General features: G+C 38.6%; 1 protein-coding gene across 7 annotated transcripts in view; it reads right to left on the minus strand.

Moving 5' to 3' along the window:
• DLG2 (discs large MAGUK scaffold protein 2) overlaps positions 1-20,937 on the minus strand; it is a 1,096,363-nt gene that overhangs the window by 274,105 nt on the left and 801,321 nt on the right. For 5 of the 7 annotated variants that reach the window (XM_068425103.1, XM_068425108.1, XM_068425110.1 and 2 more), the window contains one exon: positions 13,099-13,254. The exons of the other annotated variants lie outside the window; for them this stretch is intronic. In XM_068425103.1, the coding sequence (XP_068281204.1) occupies positions 13,099-13,254 (156 nt within the window). The remainder of the gene's footprint in view (positions 1-13,098; positions 13,255-20,937) is intronic. 7 annotated transcript variants of the gene reach the window in all.

The raw sequence follows: 20,937 nt of genomic DNA on the forward strand, positions 1-20,937 counted from the left end.
GTTTCTACTGCTATTCTTTAAAAATTAAATAAAAACATTTTAAAGAATAAATTGTCTAAGATCTCAAAATATTAACAAATTCTACATGCAAATTTACACTGACAACTTAGCTAAATTTAGGTTCAGCCGAAAAAGGTCAGTTGCATAGCTAGACTTTCACAGAATTCAGGGATGTTTAGAGCTTGTAATCCTTTCTGCACACCTAATGTGTGGGTTTTTCTTCTCTTTCTTAGCAAAACCAAAAAAACTCTTCCCAGTGACTTCATATTGATACAGCAGCTTATAATGACTATGGCTTATGATGAACTCCTATGTGAATTCATCTTACTACAAACATTTATAGCTATATTTACATGAAGATGAATTTAAATCAATAAGAAAAAAAGTCCAGCAGTCCTCTCCACCCCAAAATGAAAGCTTAACATAAAATAAGGATGGTTTTTATTCAAAGTCCATATGATATTTAAAAAGGCCTCACTAGCTGTAACACATGTACTAAAATGTACTATGTAGGTAAAGGGGAGTTTAGTTTCCCTCAATTTTCTCCATTTGCATAAACCCCTTTGTAGTATTTGTGTTGCCAGACTGAATCAGGGAACAATGTAAAGCAACACCCCCAAAGTTCTTTTGAGTCCAACTCAAATTTAGATAAGCATCTTAAAGTTTTTAAGGTTATGGTTATCGTTACTTATATCCCACTGAAGTCTCTGCAAACAGATGGTTCCAATTATACAGTCAATATTTTCAAAGAGCAACAAATGCCTTTTTAAAATAGGAAATGTGATGAGTAATGATCAATAAATATTTCTGCAGTAACACGAGAAATATATAACCATTTGGTTACATTTTTCCTAATTATGGTTATATGTCCTTTTAAAAACAAAGAAATGGCAGAAGAATCTGTTCCCACTGTTTTAGCCTTTGGCTACTGAAAACAATTTTCCCTTTACCATGGGAAATAATTATTATCCTCATAGACCCATAAAGGTACGTTCTAATAGTGGGGAAAAAAATCTGAAATGGAAAACAAAAATATGTAGAAATTTTAGAGTAGACCCAGAAGGTGGACCCCATCACTTTAGAAGCTTTTTTAAATCTTAGTATTTTTGTGTTTCTGACTGTTCCATTAATTAGTATTTTATACTTTTTTGGACAGAAGAAGTAAAGGCTGCAAAATTGGTGATTACAAGAGATGAGAATCTAATTTAAACAGGTCATTCAGTTTTGTAACACCTTCCAAAAGAGTGTCCTCAAATGGGCTTGCAGTATCTTTGGGCTAGCACAGACTCTGTGAAGAGTGCTACCTCCTGATTTCTATATCACAAGCATATTTTTAGAATCACAGAATCATAGAATGGTTTGGGGCAGAAGGGACCTTTAAAGGTCATCTAGTCCAATTCCCCCTGCAGTGAGCAGGGACACCTTCAACTAGATCAGGTTGCTCAGAGCCCCGTCCAACCTGATCATCTTCCTGGCCCTCCTCTGGACTCGCTCCAATAGCTTCATGTCCTTCTTATGTTGGAGGCCATAGACCTGGATGCAACACTGCAGGTGGGGTCTCATGAGAGTGGATTAGAGGGGCAGAATCACCTCCCTCAACGTGCTGGCCATGCTTCTTTAGATGCAGCCCAGGATACGGTTGGCTTTCTGGTCTACAAGTGCACATTGCTGTCTCATGTCCAGTTTTTAATCCACCATTACCCCCAAGTCCTTCTCTGCAGGGCTGGTCTCATTTTCAAGTGTATCCTATTCAAAGTCAGATCTTACTTGTCTTGGCAAAACTAACAGAAATTAACATGTTTGCAAGTATGTACATATAAGTTTTATGTGAACAATAATAAATGGAGATAATTAGATACAAAATAATCTGGGGGCCTGCGTCAGCACTACATTACTCCAGTGGGATAACTATAGTGTAAAACAAGACTAGCACAGAGATGAGGGAAGGTTCATTATTGCTGTTGTTAGAATTCTCTCATATTTTCATGACAAATTACACTGCTATAATTAGAGGTCCTATCTGCTTTCCATGATGCCTCCTATCACTCCATTTGGTACAAATGATCGCTCTTTTTTTATGCAATGCAGAAAACCATTCATATCTGCACCTATTGAAAACACCTTTTAACTCTGAGGGCTGCTAGTGGTGTCTGTGGATGTGTGTCACGTATTTCACAACTGAACAAAATACATGGAAAGTCTTAATTTGCCAAGGTCATATGAGCTGTCAGTGGTACAGGCAAATTTCTCAGTTCCCACTCCTTGGTCTAACCAGTAAACTTTCTGCTCTTTTGTGTGCAGCTACAACCCTGGAAATTATTCTTCCCCCAACAGATAAGTTCCCTTCCTCCATAGGTAGCCACAGGGTAGCTTTACTTACCCTGTCTCCACAGTAATATTTCATTTCTAAGCTCAGATAACTCTCTCTTGGGGTAAAAAGAGTAATTTGTTCTCCAGATTAAATCTATTCTTCTTTTTTTTTGATGAGCCGAGAGTCTAGCAATTACTGTGACAGATGGGGTGATGATTTTTATGATGTGGAAACTTGTCCATAGGAATGAAACTGAAATCTCCAAACCCGTTTCTCATACCAGCCTTTAGACAGTTGTCAGTTAATAATTGTCATTAACTTCCATCACTGTGGACAAGATTTGAATTAGTGAAAGGCTCCATTAGCTTGTTACTATAGCAGTGCTATGCAGAGTGACACTTTCTGTCAATTTTTTTGTCACTTATTCTGAACACACTTGAACCAGATACGGAACCAATATTAAAAATGCAGGTTTAAATTTCTCCCAACACTCAGAAGCATTTGAACATTGTGTCAGGAGTTGCAGTGCTCTATCATTTTGGAAGAACTGCTTCAAGGGGATTTTCAGAGAACAGAACAACATGTTTGAGAGGGTTCTTACACATATTGAAAATAAACAGTAATGTGTCTCATAGAAATGATGGTTTCAAACAACACAGTTATGGTGTGGACTTAGTTATGAACTGACTGTTTGGATTTTCATGAGAGAATCTGAAGCATCACTCCTCAGGCAGGAACCAGTTAAAAGTGGTCTGATACCTTTCTAGTCTCCTAGTTCCCGTCTTCACCATTAATTCAAAAAAGACATAGGAACTGGCATTTGACACTTCAGGAGCATTTCCTGTGTCTGTCTTAGAGATTCAATTTCAGAGCTTGCTTATTAGCATGGAGAGGAAAGAAACATCTTTCCTTTGTTCCCAAATGTCTCTCTGTAGCTCAGTTTGTAATCATAACAGCAGGAAAATTTTAATAGTAGTGATTTACAGATGTTTTCTTACTCAGAACTGATATTTTTGTCTTCTCTAAAGATGTAGTAAAAAAAATACTGCTACTTAACTAAGCTGAGTTAATATTTCTGTCCATTTTATGAGCTAAGAATATACAGTTTAATTTCCATGGGTGCAGAATAAGAACAAAAGAGGATCTGTGGTACAACAAAGCACAGTATCTCTGAAAATCAAACCATATGTTCCAAATATATGAAACATTTCCCAAACGATGGAACAGAAACAAATAACTTGATTTTTCCCTTTTAAAAATTTTCTTCTATTCTGTTTAATAATATTAGTTATCCTTCTCAATATAACTGAGCAAGAACATTATTTTACTGATAGGTAAAGCAAAGCAAATAGAATTAAGTGATTTGTTCAACTAAAAAGAATTAGTCAGTAGCACAACTGGAAATAAAGGCCAGCAACTCTAACCTGAAGCATCCCATCTTAATCTGAAAGGCTTCTGTAACTTTATATAATTAAACACTTGAACTGTAGAGATATTATGCCTTTACAGGTTAAGATTCTTCTGCAATGATTTCTCTGAGTTTTTAAAAGGTGCATCTTCTTAAGCATTTTAATTAATAGTGTCCAAAATAGAAAACTCCTCATTAAAAAAAGGAAAGCACATAAGAGAGTCTATAGGAATGTTTGTGCTTATTAGGGTCAAGGATTCATCCACGCAAAATAACATGAAAGCCGAGGCTCAAAGGCAGCACCATTATTCTTTCATTAACTACAACAGTTATATGACTGGATCATTTACTTAAAGAGAACACTTGAGTCAAGATTAAAAATAAATTACAGAATCACAGAATCAGCCAGGTTGGAAGAGACCTCTGGGATCATCGAGTCCAACCGTTGCCCTTACACCACCACCACATCAACTAGACCATGGCACTAAGTGCCATGGCCAGTCTTTTCTTAAACACATCCAGAGATGGTGACTCCACCACCTCCCTGGGCAGCCCATTCCAATGTCTAATGACCCTTTCGGAGAAGAAATGCTTCCTAATGTCCAACCTGAACCTCCCCTGGCGAAGACTGAGGCTATGTCCTCTTGTCCTATCGCTAGTTGCCCGGGAGAAGAGGCCGACCCCCACTCCACTACAACCTCCCTTCAGGTAGTTGTAGAGTGCAATAAGGTCACCTCTGAGCCTCCTCTTCTCCAGGCTAAACAACCCCAGCTCCCTCAGCCGTTCCTCGTAGGTCAGACCCTCTAGACCCTTCACCAGCTTGGTTGCCCTCCTCTGGACTCGCTCCAACACCTCAACATCTTTCTTGAAGTGCAGGGCCCAGAACTGAACACAGTATTCAAGGGGCGGCCTCACCAGTGCCAAGTACAGAGAGACGATCACTTCCGTAGACCAGCTGGCTACACTATTCTTAATAGAGGCCAGGATGTCATTGGCCTTCTTGGCCACCTGGGCACACTGCTGGCTCATGTTTAGCCAGCTGTCGATCAGTACCCCCAGGTCTCTTTCCACCGGGCCGCTCTCTAACCACTCTTCCCCCAGCCTGTAGCGCTGCATGGGGTTGTTGTGGCCGAAGTGTAAGACCCGGCACTTGTTCATGTTGAACCTCGTGCCATTGGTCTCGGCCCATCTATCTAACCTGTCCAGATCCCTCTGAAGGGCCTTCCTACCCTCCAGCAGATCGACACTCCCACCCAGCTTGGTGTCATCTGCAAATTTTCTGAGGGTGCACTCAATCCCTACGTCTAGATAATCTATAAAGATATTGAACAGCACCGGCCCCAGAACTGAGCCCTGGGGAACACCACTAGTGACCGGCCGCCAGTTGGACTTTGCCCCATTCACCACCACTCTCCGGGCTCGGCCAGCCAGCCAGTTTTTAACCCATCAAAGAGTCCACCCATCCAAGCCCCGGGCAGCCAGTTTGTCTAGGAGGATGCTGTGGGAGACACTGTCGAATGCCTTACTGAAGTCTAGACAGACTACATCCACAGCCCTGCCCTCATCTACTAAGCGGGTCACTTTGTCATAGAAGGAGACCAGGTTGGTCAAGCCGGACCTGCCTTTCACGAATCCATGTTGGCTGGCCCCGATGCCCCGATTGTCCTGCATGTGCCGTGTAATGGCACTCAGGATGATCTGTTCCATCACCTTGCCTGGCACCGAGGTCAGGCTGACAGGCCTATAGTTCCCTGGATCATCCTTCCGGCCCTTCTTGTAGATGGGCGTTACGTTTGCTAACTTCCAGTCAGCTGGAACTTCTCCAGTTAACCAGGACTGCCGGTAGATAATCAAGAGTGGTTTGGCAAGTTCATTTGCCAGTTCCTTCATTACTCTGGGGTGAATCCCATCTGGGCCCATAGCCTTGTGTGTGTCCAATTGGCACAGCAGGTCACTAACCGTCTCCTCCTGGATTACGGGGGGTTCACACAGCCCCCCGTCCCTAACTTCAGGCTATGGGGGCCGAGTCTCCTGAGGACAACCGGTCTTAACATTAAAGACTGAGGCAAAGAAGGCATTGAGCACGTCTGCCTTTTCCTCATCCCCTGACACTACACTACCCTCCTCATTCAGCAAGTGGTGGAGGCTCTCCTTGACCCTCCTTTTGCTGTTGATGTATTTGTAGAACCTTTTTTTGTTATCTTTGACTGTAGCAGCCAAATCAAGCTCTAATTGAGCTTTGGCCCTTCTAATATTCTCCCTACATGACCTGGCAACATCCCTATAGACCTCCCGTTACCTGACCCTTCTTCCAGAGCAAATAGGCTCTCTTTTTTTCCTTAAGTTCTAGCCTGAGTTCTCTGTTTAACCAGGCCGGTCTTTTTCCCCGATGGCTTGTCTTCTTACACACCGGGACAGCCTGCTCCTGAATATTTAGCAATTCCTTTTTAAAGCACGTCCAGCCTTCCTGGACTCCTCTGCCCTTCAGGACCGACTCCCAACTGACTCAGTCCACCAACCTCTTAAACAGGCTAAAGTCAGCCCACCGGAAATCTAAGGCAGAAGTTCTGCTCTTGCCCCTCCTTACTTCCCCCACTATAGAGAACTCTAACATTTTATGGTCGCTTTTCCCAAGACAGCCACTGACCCTCACATCTCCCACTAGTCCTTCTCTGTTCACAAACAGGTCAAGCAGGGATTACAGGAAATTTATAGGAAAATGTATAGGAAAATTATAGGAAACTGTTCCAGTGAAGACTTTTTAATTTGTTAATTAAAAGTGATAAGGAAAATCCACAATTAATTTGTATCATTTCCAAAAGATCCTAAATAATTTAAAGGTCTCAGGAGTCTGATTCACAAGCAGGGACAATCTACATTGAGATGCTGCATTCGAGTTGTAGACAGATAATCAACACAATTTATGCTGATTTTGTTTTGCCTTATAATATATAACTACAAAATATTGCAGTTTTGGAGCTGCTTTCAGAAGCAGCACAACCCAGTCAAGCATAAAGGGTATGTAGTTGTATGCATCTGGACAGCATCTGAACTACTGCAACGCACGTTCCTGCATGCGAGTCAAGGTCTCCAAGCTTATTTTTAGAAAGGTCTAGGTACCAGAGTTAAAGAAGTACTTGAATTTCTAAAGATGCTGTTTAGGGAGTGAAGGTCATAGCACTTACATACCTAATTTTCACTGAAATCAGCAATAACATGATGCTTCAATTCCCATCAGTATGAAAATTGGTACCCAAGCCAGCCTCTGTGATGACCAGTTTAATCTCTTAAATTGCTTAGGGGTTGCTATATGCTCTGTGCTGTTGAATGCCTAAATTTGTGAATAGATACGTCTTAAAGTTACTTCTCAAAACAAAAAGTCACAGCGTTCATTTTTTAAAATGCCACCTTATGGTTTTTGCGAGCTACTTTATCAAGAGTTGTTTTAACCAGGTATCTTTTATTTCCTAAAGATGGTTTTTCTTTGTGCCTATAGGATTAATTTGCTTCCATTGACACCGAATAAGTTGAATCTCAGTATTGCCTATTTTTGCTGTTCAAAAATCCACAGAAAGAATTGGGCACTTACTCCCTTCCACTGTCTTTAAGCAGTGCTAGTTAGTAGGGCTAGTTCACAGCCTGCTGCCTGTGGTTGGATTGTGTAAAACACAGATCAGTCCAGAAGTTGATTCCAAGGTGTTACAATAGGAAAAAGTACAAATCTGCTCCAATTCTGATTTTAAATATTTAAGCTTTTAAACCCATTTGCCCAAAACAGACTGATTTCCAATTTTGTAACTACTATTTGAAATTTTCACATAAGATAAGTAAATGAATACAACTAAACAGTAAAAGTTCATTTTAAATTCAAGAAAGGTGGTTGTGTTTATGTCAGGCAAGTTGAAGACTCAATTTCATAACATTCATTCTTTTTACTGATTTTTCATAGGTCAAATTTTCAGGTTGCCAGGCATTTCAACAAACTCAAAATATGGCTAGATGTGTTTTGGGAGATATAATTCCCATATTAAACACACGGGATTGAAAAGGGGATGATGAGAACTCCCGTACAATGTGAATTTCAATAAAGATGACAAGAGCTTCCCTGGAAGGCAGCCACATACAAGTACTGTTATATGCATCGTTTTGACAATAATGTTGCTCCCAGCAGGTTATTGCGAAGAAAAAGACTGCATAGATATTAACAAATGAGAAAGGACACTACAGCAGTAAGTATCAGAGATGCCCACCATTCACACCTTTTTCAAGTGTAGTTACCAAAACAATTCTCTGATTCTCTGATAAAAGCGATCAGCACCTTCTCAGCTCTCCTTTCATGGCTTATGGAGGGATCCCAGGGATCCCTAAAATTAAGTGCGGTGATGACAAGCAGTAGTGCTTAGCGTTGCAGACATACAGTGGTCTGACTGCAGAGACTACTGGAGTGTAGTGACCCTCGTGTGCTTCCATGGAGGCTGTGGGAATTCAGCCACACATTCAAAGTAGCCTCACACATTAATAATTAAGATTCTGGACATTATAGTCTCCTTACCCATATGTCCTGCATACATTTCAGCACACTTTTATTTGTGTAGCTCTTCAGAGTTACACAATGCTCACTTGCCCTTGAATACCCATGCAAATGGCATGTTGTTTTCTGCAAAAGGCTTTGCTCTAGAGCTCTGTGCCAATATCATCTTCTCTCCCTAATCCCCTTTGGTGAGAAAGTAATGGTGGTCACAAGAACTGATGTAATTAATCTAATTCATCAAATACTTTAAAATCATTTTAATGTTATTAAAAAATATCACAAATTGCCACTAGTAATATGATGCTATTGTCTCAGACAGAATTATTTTTCAAAGAAGCTCTATGAGATCATGGGGAAAACAAAGCACAAAATCATTAACTACCTTGCCTAAGACTGCAGATCACAGTGTCAGCCAGAACTGGGGTTGGCTTCACAAACTAATCTGGATTTACAAAGCAAGCCAAATACTTTCAATCCAGGCACCCAAGCACCATAAGGAGGATCTGCAAGTTTACAAAAGCTAGACTTAAGATGAGCAAAATTTTCACTTATTGTTATTTTCTTGGGAGAAGTCATGCTCCCAAGCTTTTCTCCCATTACTACAAAGTCTGAAACCCTACTCTCAGTACATTCCCTTACATGTATTAAAAAATATTGATGCGATCACATGATCAAAGGCTTAAGAGAAAAGGAAATACCTATAGAAAAAAATAAATCACACAAACCAACAGTATCAGGGCTGCCCTTTAGCAAACATTGTGTTGGCAACTAGCATGCCACAAAGGTTTCAGTGAAGGCAGGGAAGTTAGTTCTGGGCAAAACGGAAGCATTTTTTAAGTGTGTCTATGTAATGGTGAATGTAATGAAGTTCTCAGTGTGAAGACTGAGAACACAAGGTTTTGTGTTACATCACGCAGACACAAAGTCTCGTGTTTGTAGAAAGAGTGTTACATCTGTGAGCTACAATTTCCTTTCACTACCAATAATCTTCTAATTGTACACGTGATTGTCACAACAATGACAGAGGGCAGAACATGAATACCATGCATCCATTCCCACGTGGTGCTCTCAAAGGAAAACTTAGTATTCCAAAATTCCCTCTCCTACCTTCAATGGGACAGATTTTCAGCTGTTGCACACTGACATAACCCTGTTAATATCAATTCATATGAACTGATAATTCAATCAAAAACCAAATTACTTTTATCTTAAAATGGGAGTATATTGTTCTAGACCTCCAAATCTCCCAGGAGCTAAGACAGGCCACCATAAAAGCAAGGTTTATAAACTTGAATTTATTATAGACAAATAAGTCTTTGGCCTATGAATTCTTTTTGCCTATTAAGTTAATGAGCCTTGACAAAACAATCATCTGAGGAGTAGCTGACAAATTATCTGAAGCAGCAATTTGAAAGGCATTGGCTGGCTTACAAGCATTTCAATTGGGAGAACATGGCATCATGTTCTTCTTCCTCTGGAAGAGTTATTTGTCAAACCAAATTTCTTTTCATTCGGCAGTGGATGCTCAGTGTTGAAGCACTGAGATACGACAACGACTGCAGTTACCAAAGCAAGCAAATAATCCCTGTCTCTTCCTCCCCAAAGCTGAGGCTGTCAAATTGTAATGGAAAACTCTTTCTAGGAAGCCTGCAGGAAGACAGGGAGATATCTTTTTATATTTGACTGGACATCATGGAAATGTATAACCTAGAGGAATAGGGCTCTGAGTAATTCAGGTGAGTATAGGGAGACCTTTCAAAATACCTGGTCAATATTTAGAGGATTTTTTTTGTAGTACATCTTCCGATAGAAATGGTGGTATCACAGCTGCGGATTTATGCATTAATTCTTCCAAATATTTAACACAATGCAGCCCTGAGACACATCACCTTTGTGAAATTTAGGTCTGCATATAACGAACTCTTCTGAAAAAAAATAACCACTTATATTAGGGTTAAAACGGGATTAATACTTTTCTAAAATCTGTTCTCCTACTGTGAATACAGAGTCCATTTGGAAATCGGATCATGGTATATGTTTTAAAGCTGTCTCTTTCCTCACCAAGGGCATTTGGTTAAATATTATTTCAAATGTCATCCTCCACAGTCAATTATTAAAAGAGTCCTGTGGAAAAGATGACAGTATTTGAGAACATCAAAAACTGTCATATTTTCCATCTGAATGTTATTTCACAGTGGGAAGTAAGTATATATTATAGCAATCAATTGCCTCTACCACAGCATGCAGCAGAGCATAGTGCAGATCGTTTAACCATGACTTGTGTCTTTTCTCATCTTTTGTGTTCTTTTTGCAGTTTTTGTTGGACTGTTGAAATAAGCAAACTGATTAAATATACAGGGACTAGAGCTTAATTTTATATCGAAGTGGAATGAAGAGAAATTAAACTTTGTTCTTGAAGAGAATTGTTAACTGACAGTAGAACAAAACTCAGCTTTTTAAGTCCTTGTGCTGGTAGTAGTAAAATAGTAGCTAGTATATGGCTATGTTTTGGATTTGTGCTGGAAACAATGTTGATAACACAGGGATGTTTTAGTTCCTGCTGAGCAGTGCTTACACAGAGTCAAGGCCTTTTTTGCTGCTCACCCCACCCCACCAGTGAGTAGGCTGGGGGTGCACAAGAAGTTGGGAGGGGACACAGCTGGGGCAGCTGACCCCAACTGACCAAAGGGATATTCCACACCATATGACGCCATGCTCAGAATATAAAGCTGGGGGCAGAAGAAAGAAGGAGGGGACCGTCAGAGTGATGGCGTTTGTCTTCCCAAGTCACGCGTGATGGAGCCCTGCTGTCCTGGAGATGGCTGAACTGCCTGCCGATGGGAAGCAGTGAATTAATTCCTTGTTTTGATTTGCTTGCGCATGGGGCTTTTGCTTTACCTATTGAACCGCCTTTATCTCAACCCATGAGTTTTCTCACTTTTACTCTTCTGATTCTCTCCCCCGTCCCGCTGCAGGGGGAGTGAGGGAGCGGCTGGGTGGGGCTGAGTTGCCAGCTGGGGTTAAACCACAAGAGTCTGATACCAGGTCATCAAATTTCTGATGACCAAGTATTCAATCAATCACACAATAAAGCAAAAGGATGTAGAGAATTATATCTTCAGGTGGCAAAATGGCCTAGGGCTATTTCTATGAGCTTTCCAAGGCTCCACTGATTATTGTCCATAGTCCTGACAGTCCTGTCTATAAAGATCAACCATTTAGCTAATGAATTGCATATCTCTGTGGTTAGCAAGCCACAATCTAATCCTCAGTGCTACCAATACAGAAGTCCATGGCTCCCAAATCCCCTAGAAACTGCTTGTTCAACTTTCTAATTCAAGTTGTTCCTTTTCTTTCTAAAGGAATAATTTTAAAAGTAAGAGTTGAAGAAGACATCTTCTTATAACGATCTCTTCTGTTTTCTGTCTCTAAATACACAGAAGTACTGTGATGCTTACAGATAAATTGCTCATGTGTACGCTGTACCTGAAGATCTGAAGTCATTTTACTACTTTTTGGCTAGTTATTTCCTTTAAGATAATATTTGCAGAGAAATTAAAATATTGTGGATAAATCTATTTAGCGCCTGGTGCCCTTCTGGTGTTATTTATACCTTTATAAAACATTGCCCTTATCAGAGTTTTTCACTCATATTTGCACTGGCCTGAACAGCTTGACTAATCACTTTGTCCAGTGATTAAGCATCTTTTTCAAATTCTAGAAGCTACACAGTTTTAATTCTAATAACCTGACAGCTTCTGCATGGCCTTACCACATCTGTTGCATTCTTCACTAGTATTTGTCTTATTACTTTTTTAATTTAGCTTTCTATTTCATAGCACTGCTATGCCTTCCACAGCTGTTTTTCTAATCCCTGGGGTTTCTTTCCTGTTATTATATCCTACATTAATTTACCATTTTACTTTCCGCTTGCACACTTCTGCTCTCCTCTTCCCACATTACTTTTTTCTTTGAAAAGTGTTTTCTGGGTAAAATGTCTATGATCAAAGCTCCAAATACAATTATTTTTCTTCTACTCTAGAATATAAAAGATGATAGTTTTTTTCTTGACAAAGGAAGCACTCAACACCTTCTTGAAAACTTGTGCCTAACTCTGTCTCCCAAGTCTTGTTTGCAAATAATTTACTACTATCCTAGCAGACTATAGAAGAATAACTGGGTTATACTAGCATACAGTTTTGGATAGTATGTTTTTCTTTATCAAGTATTTCTCAGGAGGCAATCACTGACAATATTTTATAGAAATGTCTTCCATTACTTCAATTATGGAAATGTTCATCATTTTAGGTTTTACTAGCTGTCGTCTTAGAGCACAGCTAGCCTAGGGAATGCTAAATTTTAGATGTACTCCCAACCATGACTTGGTGAGGGAGGTGATTATTTTTTGCTCAATTTCTTCTGAATGGCTTAGGCAGCCACCCTGTAAACCCAAAGATGCTCAGTGAATGAAGTATGCATGACACAGAAATAAAACGGCTGAATCAAACCAAATTGCTACAGCTTTCAGTGAAGTCTGAGTCACTTTCTACACTCACAGAGAAACAAATACTGAATTCAGTTGTAAAATGTGATACATATTATGTAACCTATTTCAGAGCACCATTCCAATGGATCAGAACATTGCCAGTATTCTCCACTGGATTTTGGATGACCAAAATTATATACCGAGGTAGCATATATCTTCCAGTGGTGCAGATGTGAAAGCATGGTTAAAAACAAGCACAAGCTGTAGAAAAAGATCTATGGTGAAGATGCAAACTATGAGATAAATCTAGTGATGCTCATGCACTCTTAACAAAGGAGGTGAGGAAGAAGCGCATGCAGTACCTGGTGATCTCAGAGTCAGGGAGCAGGCCTACGTGGTAGTGGGGATAGGGAGCTGTAAGAAGGAAGCTTTTGTCACACTCGACAGGGGAATAGTGCCTAGGAGAAGGTGGTTTATCACACAGTTTGTTCACAGTGCTGTAAACAGGTTCAGGAGGCCTGGTAATACAGAGACAAGAGTAAAAGATCAGGTGTGTATTAGTGGCCGAGAGTATAGAGAAAACACAGCAATCATTTTAAAAGCATGCATCGCAAATCTGTCAAGACCTTTTCCGTAGGGCTATTCTGACAAGTAAAGTGTGCTGTTAAAGGAAACGTTAGAATTTGATAACACAGTATTACAGCATACAAGCAACTGCATATAAAGATATACACAACATAAGTGGACCACGAACTGGCTTACAGGAAGTGTGGCACTGAAACGGAATATCTTATTTCTGAAGTTCAGTGATGAATTTTCCCACATACTCTGCTTTGTTTTTGATCTAACATTACTTCTGTACAGCTTTCTGTGATCTTAATTTTGAGCATTGCATAGAAGAAAATATGATGTTTACTACCTGAAAAGCGGTACTTTTACCCATTAATTTAAGATAAAGGTGAAGTATGTATTACTTGTTAATACAACATACTCCTGCTCCGATGAGCTGGGGTTTTGCAAGTAGAGCAGTGGTCAAAGTGAGCCATATACTATAATAACACTGATGGGAACAAACTGTGTAAGCAACTCATCTCATTTGCAGGCAATTAATTTCATTTCAGGAGTTCTTTGCTCTCTTTTCAGATTCAACCTTCAAAATCTGCTTATGCAGACCACATCTCAAACAGTTAACCTTGTTGATAAGGCTACTGCAATTGCACTTACACTGCTGCTTCAAATTACAGACAGCAGTCTGTGAAGCTAGATATGAAGAATAAGATCCTAAAACTGAGACTGACAGGTCACCTAGCATTTCTCTTCTGCTGCCTAGAGGCCAACCACTTGGGAGAGGCAATACTTACCATAAGCTTCCCAGGGAGCCACCTGGGGAGGGGGGAGAAGGGGATGCAGCCTTTAGTACCAACCAGCCAGGGATCCACAGGAGACAAGCAGCAAACAGTTTTCAAAAAAATGCACCACATATAGTACATTTCCCGTCATGCAACTTCTCCAACTACTGTGTTGGCCCCAGCAGATACCTCTGGGCCTACGGGGAGAGTGAGACCTGACTCATAATTTCCTGAAGTTTCTGTTCTAAAGAGTGCCAAGATGCAATTGCTGTCATATCCTTGCTTCTGCCAGAAGATCCAAGGTATGCCACTGCCTTTAATCACAGCAATACAGTATTAGCTAGATGAAAAACTTATTTCAGAAGCCTGAAAATATCAAGAGGCCAAGCAGTTACTGAAACTCCTTTTGTTCTTCTGGCTGCACTGTGCCTCGCATGGGTGTGGTTTTTGCTGTGACTTTCACAGGTACCAGAATTTATTACGGTCGTGGATGTACTCACAGATACAGAGAACATATTTTCCTTTGTTGTTAGCTTCTGGTTTTGTCCTTTGGGGGAAAAGGAGTAGCTGTTTTACTGAAAAATTGGTCTCACTCAATGCTAATAACATTATTCATAGCAATCTGACATATGATATGAGAACTCCTTGTGCCTGACTTTCCCAGGGAAAACTTTACAGTTAAAAAAATGACAATTTAAGATTACCAAATATCAAAATAGCAAAGCTGTCACTCATTTGGTTAGAAAGCTTTCTGTCAAGCATTTAGTACAATCCCTTTAAAAACATTTAAGGTAGCAATTCTTTTTTATTAGCATAGTTCACACTTGTTTCAGAGGTTTGGATTTAATAATTTATTTACTAAATCAATTGCTACTTTCAATACAAAAAATCCAGAGGAAAAAACCACTTATTTTATTTTAGACCAATACCGTCTTTTATTCCCTCAGAAATCGTTTTTGCTTTTGGGCAGTATATAAAGGAACAAGTACAAATACAAAAAATAATTGATACCTACTATGAAAATTGAAGAAATATTGCCCCAGTGCAGGAAGATGAATAAAAACTGTACGTTTCTTCATGGCTTAAAACACTAACCTGTCCATAAACAACTTGCTAACTTCCTATATTCAAGTTACTTGTCTTCTCTGAGTAGTAGATGACATGAGTGGTGCTACCTCTTGGTTATATTGTGAATGTTCAAACTACACTGAGTCATCAGTGAGTGACCATCCAACCTTGTACTGAGACACAAATCATGCCACAGGGACGGATAGATACGAGGGATTGCTATGTTAATTGACAGTTACAAACCGCTTCCCAAAGCAAAATGGAGGTAAATATTCAGCATCTACCTAGATATTGAGACCAAATTAGTCGTTCATGTATAAGCACAGAGCCCTAACAAAATGTTTTGCAAAGCCCAGCAATTTTTAAAACATATAGTATTTTTTTCCCTTTCAGTCTTGCTGGATTGGAAGATAACAGAAAATTGGAACAAGCCTTTCTCACCGCGCTGATGTATAAAGTCCTCTACTCCTTGTCAAGTGATGCTATGACATGGTTAAGAAAAGGAACTCAAACTTCTTATCCTTTTAATGCTTGAAGTCTGCTCAGAATAGGATTCAGGGCATCAGCTAATTCAAGTTAAGAGTGCACTTCTTGAACTGGTCTGAGGTCATCATAACCACCTATTTACCATCAGATGCCATTCTTCGAGGTCATTAAGATCATGGACTGAACTGGTTTTTTAGATACCTTCATACTGATGCATACGCTAATACTGCCAATTGCATGGCTAGGCCCTGGCTGCACGTTTTATTGACACAGAAAAGAAAGAATTTGAAAAATAAGTGGTATGTAACATCTAGGGTCCAGCTCAGATCAGTATAAACTTATATTATCTCTCAGTTTAATTTAGTAAATATAAATTAAATAGCGAAAAAATAATGGAAAGTTGGGATGAAAAATGGAAAGGAGGATAATGATTAAAAGGTACTGGGCGGACGACTGTCCTGGTCATCCAAACTGTGCTTCATGTAGGCCAGTAATCCTTAAAAGTAATACAAGATACTTGCTGCAACAGACTATCTTCAAATATCCTCCTGACTCCTCACCTTCTCTATGGCAAACTAGTACTTTCCTACAATGCTGCCTACCTACTTTGGTAGACAACCATCCCAAATTATTAAAAAAAAAAGAGAATTAATAAGACCACCCAGTTTTATTAAATGATTCTTCTAACGAAGCATTTTTTCTTGTCATTTATATCTCTCCTCACTGGAAGAAGAAGAAAGAACTTCTATTCAATGGGATCAGCCCATCTGGTAAATCCTGTCTCACATATCTTCTTCTCCAGTGTTATGACAGAGACAGGTTGTCTTCTCTCAAAGCACGGGGTAAGCAGAATATAACAGACTGTTGTTTAGAAACAGTTTCTAATGTGCCATTCTGAAAAAATACAATCAAGGTCACCTCAACTTTTCTTGCAAAGTAATTAAAAGCCAGGCTGAACATAAACATTGAGGCCTTATTTTATGATGCATGAATTCTTCAAATGAATTTAAAAATGTGTAGCAGGTCATTTAGCATACTGTAACAAAAGCCTATAAGCTAGATATATATTATTTAAGGATTGATTCACTGTAGTTTATTTGCAATTGCATCACTTTCAGAGATAGCAGGTACAGTTGTCTTATTTAAAATAAATATGAAGCAATTTTTGTAATTTTTAACATGAGAAAGAAGAAAGAACTACATTATGGAATTTATTTTGTCCATTATCTTCATTTTTTATAATACTTATGCAAAAAATATCCCCTGAAAATGTCGAATATGTGAACATTACTGTATACTTCTTGGATAATTGTAATTTCTATTTTAATGAGTAATTATCTAATATGGATCTACTCTGAAAAATAACTAACTGCTGCTGTAACATCTTATTTAGCAGATCAGCTCCCTTTCTGTCTTTAAAATGTTTAGTGACAAACATACATTATAATCCTCTGTCTTTATCAGTGAGCTAAAGCCCAAGCTCTGTGATAAAGGAGAGCAGCAATTGCAGGTCTAGATGGACAGCAATAATTGTTAGCATGAGAATACAGGCATACAATAATACAGGAAAAGCAACAGAAAAGGCAAGTAGTAGCATAGCTTTGCTTGAGCATGCCTCAATAGATAATTCAATTACAGGAGAGAGAATCAACTCACTCAGTGCCACAAGGTAAGCTTTTAAATGGCAGTCAGAACAGCAGATAGTCATAAACTATTTCTCTAGCCAAAAAACAAAAAAAAAAAGAAAGCTGGAATTGTTAATCAGTATAGACCTAACTGCAATGAGGCACAATTTCCACAGAAAGGTATAACTAATCGGTGGAGAAGCTAACAGTAGCAGTGGGAGGTAGAAGATTGATCTGACACTGGTTTTATTTATTTATTTCATAACAGATTGTGTAAAGAAAGCAAATCTTCCTAGTTGTTTCTAGTCCTTATTATTCCTTGTTTGGATCATCATTGTGTTATTGTTTCAGGCTGGCTTTATTGCACAACAGAAGTTATAAGAAAATGGCATTATTAAAACCATTCTTTCCTCAGCATCACGCAGGGTCCTCAATTTAATTTTAACTTCTTTTATTGCAGAATCCTGTTTGGTAGGGTTCAGTTGCCAGCACATAACACATTAAATGTTAACAGTTTCACTTTTGGGTTTTTAAAACCTTTTTTGATATGGAAAGAAACCAGCTAAGCTCTCACAGCATATTGAGTATGCAGGGCTATAGTCAGGAAGTGCTAAATTCAATCTGAGAGAAAATAAATTCACAAGTTTTCAAAATTTTTCTTTGAGTAGCAATTTTTAATTGTACCCAAGTCCAGTAAAGACAACTAATACGTTAGTATTGCTAACATAATGGTGCTGGGAAGTGTGAACAGAACTATCTTTAAAAGTATGTAACTATTAAAAGAAATAACAATTTAATACAAATGAACTCTTCCACTTCTAATAACCAGTGATTTGTATATATATATATGTCTTTTGTCTTCTAGTTTCTTGTTCCTACAACCTTCTAGGAGAACCACATACCTTATTGCTCAATAGGTTTATTTAGAATTGAAAATTGATTTTATTCCATAGGTTGTGTCTTGGCAATTCAAATAAGACCAAATCACTCATATGACACGTTTATTTCATCTAAATGAAAGACAGAGAAGGAGTGTGAAGAGCTGGAAGAAAATACCAGAAGTACATCACCTTAGTTCTTTCTGGAAATCCTTGTATAATCAATGATTTCTCAGCTTTTCCATTATTAACTGCTATTTTCATGAGCCTTAAAGTCTTCCGTAACTTCAAAACAAGTGCTTAAGATCACAGCAATTTTTTTAGCACAGTAATGAAGAGTAAGGATTGCCTTGTTCCTCTTAACAACACTATTTAAACATTTTAATCGGGTTTTCAAATGAAATAGCCTACAAGATGGCATAAGTATGATTTAGAACTTTTAATATTCTACACCCAATTCTACACTCATTATTCTTAGCCGTTAGGAATTAGGAAATGAAATGACTGCTTAATTTGGAAAAAATCAGTAATGATTTTCTGTTGCAGTAATGGAAACAAAGGTCATTGCACATAGGAATGGTGAGACTATCAGACCAAAAACCTTAGTCCCTTACAGTGACTTTTTAGGAAACAGGGCCAGTAAAGAGTGGCCCTTCCCTGCTCAGCTGCTGAAAATCAGCAAGTTAGGGACCATGTAGACCAGAAACTAAATCCAAGAAAAATGTGGTTAGTGGGCCTATCCACCATGAATTTGAGCACTTACCATCATCCGTATTTGAACATTTTTATATTCTTAGGCTTCACAGCACCCTGTGGCAATGAGTCCCACAAACTAATCATGTGACATACCCAAAAACGTCTACCCTTGTGTACTGTAAGCCTGTTACTTGGTTGTACATTGTTAACATATGATAACATTTAAAAAACTTCTATTTTCTGTATTTTAAACATGGCAATGCATTGTAAACTCACTGTATCTGAGTTGTAAGAAAATGCTAATAGTAGTTGCCTGTTGCCTTCTCTATGTCACAGGTACTTTTGCAGATCTGTTCTCTATTTCTCTGACATCTTTTCATCTATACTGGAATTATTGGTTATTTAGCTCTGCCTGGAAATCATGCTACACCCCTGATCATCTCTGTCACCCTCTTCTGGGGCTTTTTCCAGTTGCCCCCATGTAGCATTCAAGACTTGGATGTATAATAGATTCATACAGAAAAACATTATATTTTGCACTCTTTTCCTTTCCTATCAGATCCTATTTCCATTCTTAATTACCTTTTTGATTGCTCTTGAGTACTGAGCTGACAATGTCACAGAACTAAAGACAACCACCCCAAGGTGTCTTTCTTAAGTGGTAACAGCTGCTTTAAGAGCCCATACCCATGACACATGTAGTATGTACTTAGGGTTATCTTTTTCCTCTGTGCACTATTAAATGTTGCTTACCATTTCTGTGTGTATTATCACTGCCAATCCTACTATCTCATTTCAAAAATCTCCATACAGGCACTAAAGCAGATTCTAAAATTTTATTTTTTTTTAAGTGTTAAGTAATAAGTAGCTTTCACTGACTGTGTTAGAAATAGTCAAATCCTATTACTTGGGAATCTCTGACAGGCCTGATTAAATATGTGTGGATTACTCAGAATGTAACAGATTGGTGCCTTGACAATAACTAAATTTTCACTTTAACATAAATTATTCTCCCAAGTTAAGGCTTATTACTTAAAATAAATTTGGGGTAGCAAAACAAAATCTTATGATAGGGAGACAATTATTATGCATTTGTAAAGTTTGACAATTAGTTTAAGATAAAATTTGTGTATTAAATACATGAAATATAAAATAGTTGCTGTGTAATTTAGCAATTTCATGCTTCATTGAAATGAATGAATAACAACATAGAGCTAAGAAATACAACTGTTACTTCTTTTTCTAAAAAGCTGTTGACAAGTGTTCTACAAGTAGACATTTTTAGATGATAGCATAACTAAATACTGTACCATTGTATTTCACCAAGGGTCCAATTTAAGGTTGTACAGAAAAACTTAATTTTTTCTTTTCTTAACTGAACATTTCATATGTAACTTGAATAGTGTTCTTTTAATATTTTTTTTAATAATTCCTTAGATTGAACAAAGACTAAATCAAGAAAGAAATCCTATTATGGGACACCATATGGAATTCGATATAATCATCAGAGGGTCGCCAACTTAAGAGCTAGACCATGAGAACTTTACCTCCTGAGTTACGAGGAGTAACCAGTAGCAGCAGCAGGTTGCCATCTTCCAGATGGACAGGCAATGCAAATGAACAATCATGACAGACTGCCTGTGAGGATCACGCACACATCACGCAAACCCCAGAAACCTGGCTTCCTCTCCATTTTTCTAGAGAGAGATGGCTCTAGCCTGATCCTGCCAGCATCTAATCAGCAACCTTTCCTACCTGCTGTCTATCTCTGTTCCTTGCCTCAGTCTTCTTGCACAACTATCGATTATCCCAAACCTCATGTCTCACTGTCTGAGGGAGTTGCTGATTCAGCAGCCCTGAAAATCATTGCTGCTCTTCTCTAGGTTATTTTTCTCCACTGCTTCTTTTTGCCTCTTCACCCATTTCTCACTTATGTTCTTCTTTGTCCTAAGTTCCCCTTCCAAATCCAAGTTTTCTTACCCAATAAATACCAGTCTTCCCTTCTTGTGATTTCCATTCTCATATACACAGTTAAAAGTTCTCCCTCATTTTTGCACCCAGTCTTACCATAATTCCTTGCCAAACACAGGCCCTCTATT

This window comes from Nyctibius grandis, chromosome 2 (genome assembly GCF_013368605.1).
Source record: "Nyctibius grandis isolate bNycGra1 chromosome 2, bNycGra1.pri, whole genome shotgun sequence".
In the NCBI taxonomy this organism is placed as follows: Eukaryota; Metazoa; Chordata; class Aves; order Nyctibiiformes; family Nyctibiidae; genus Nyctibius; species Nyctibius grandis.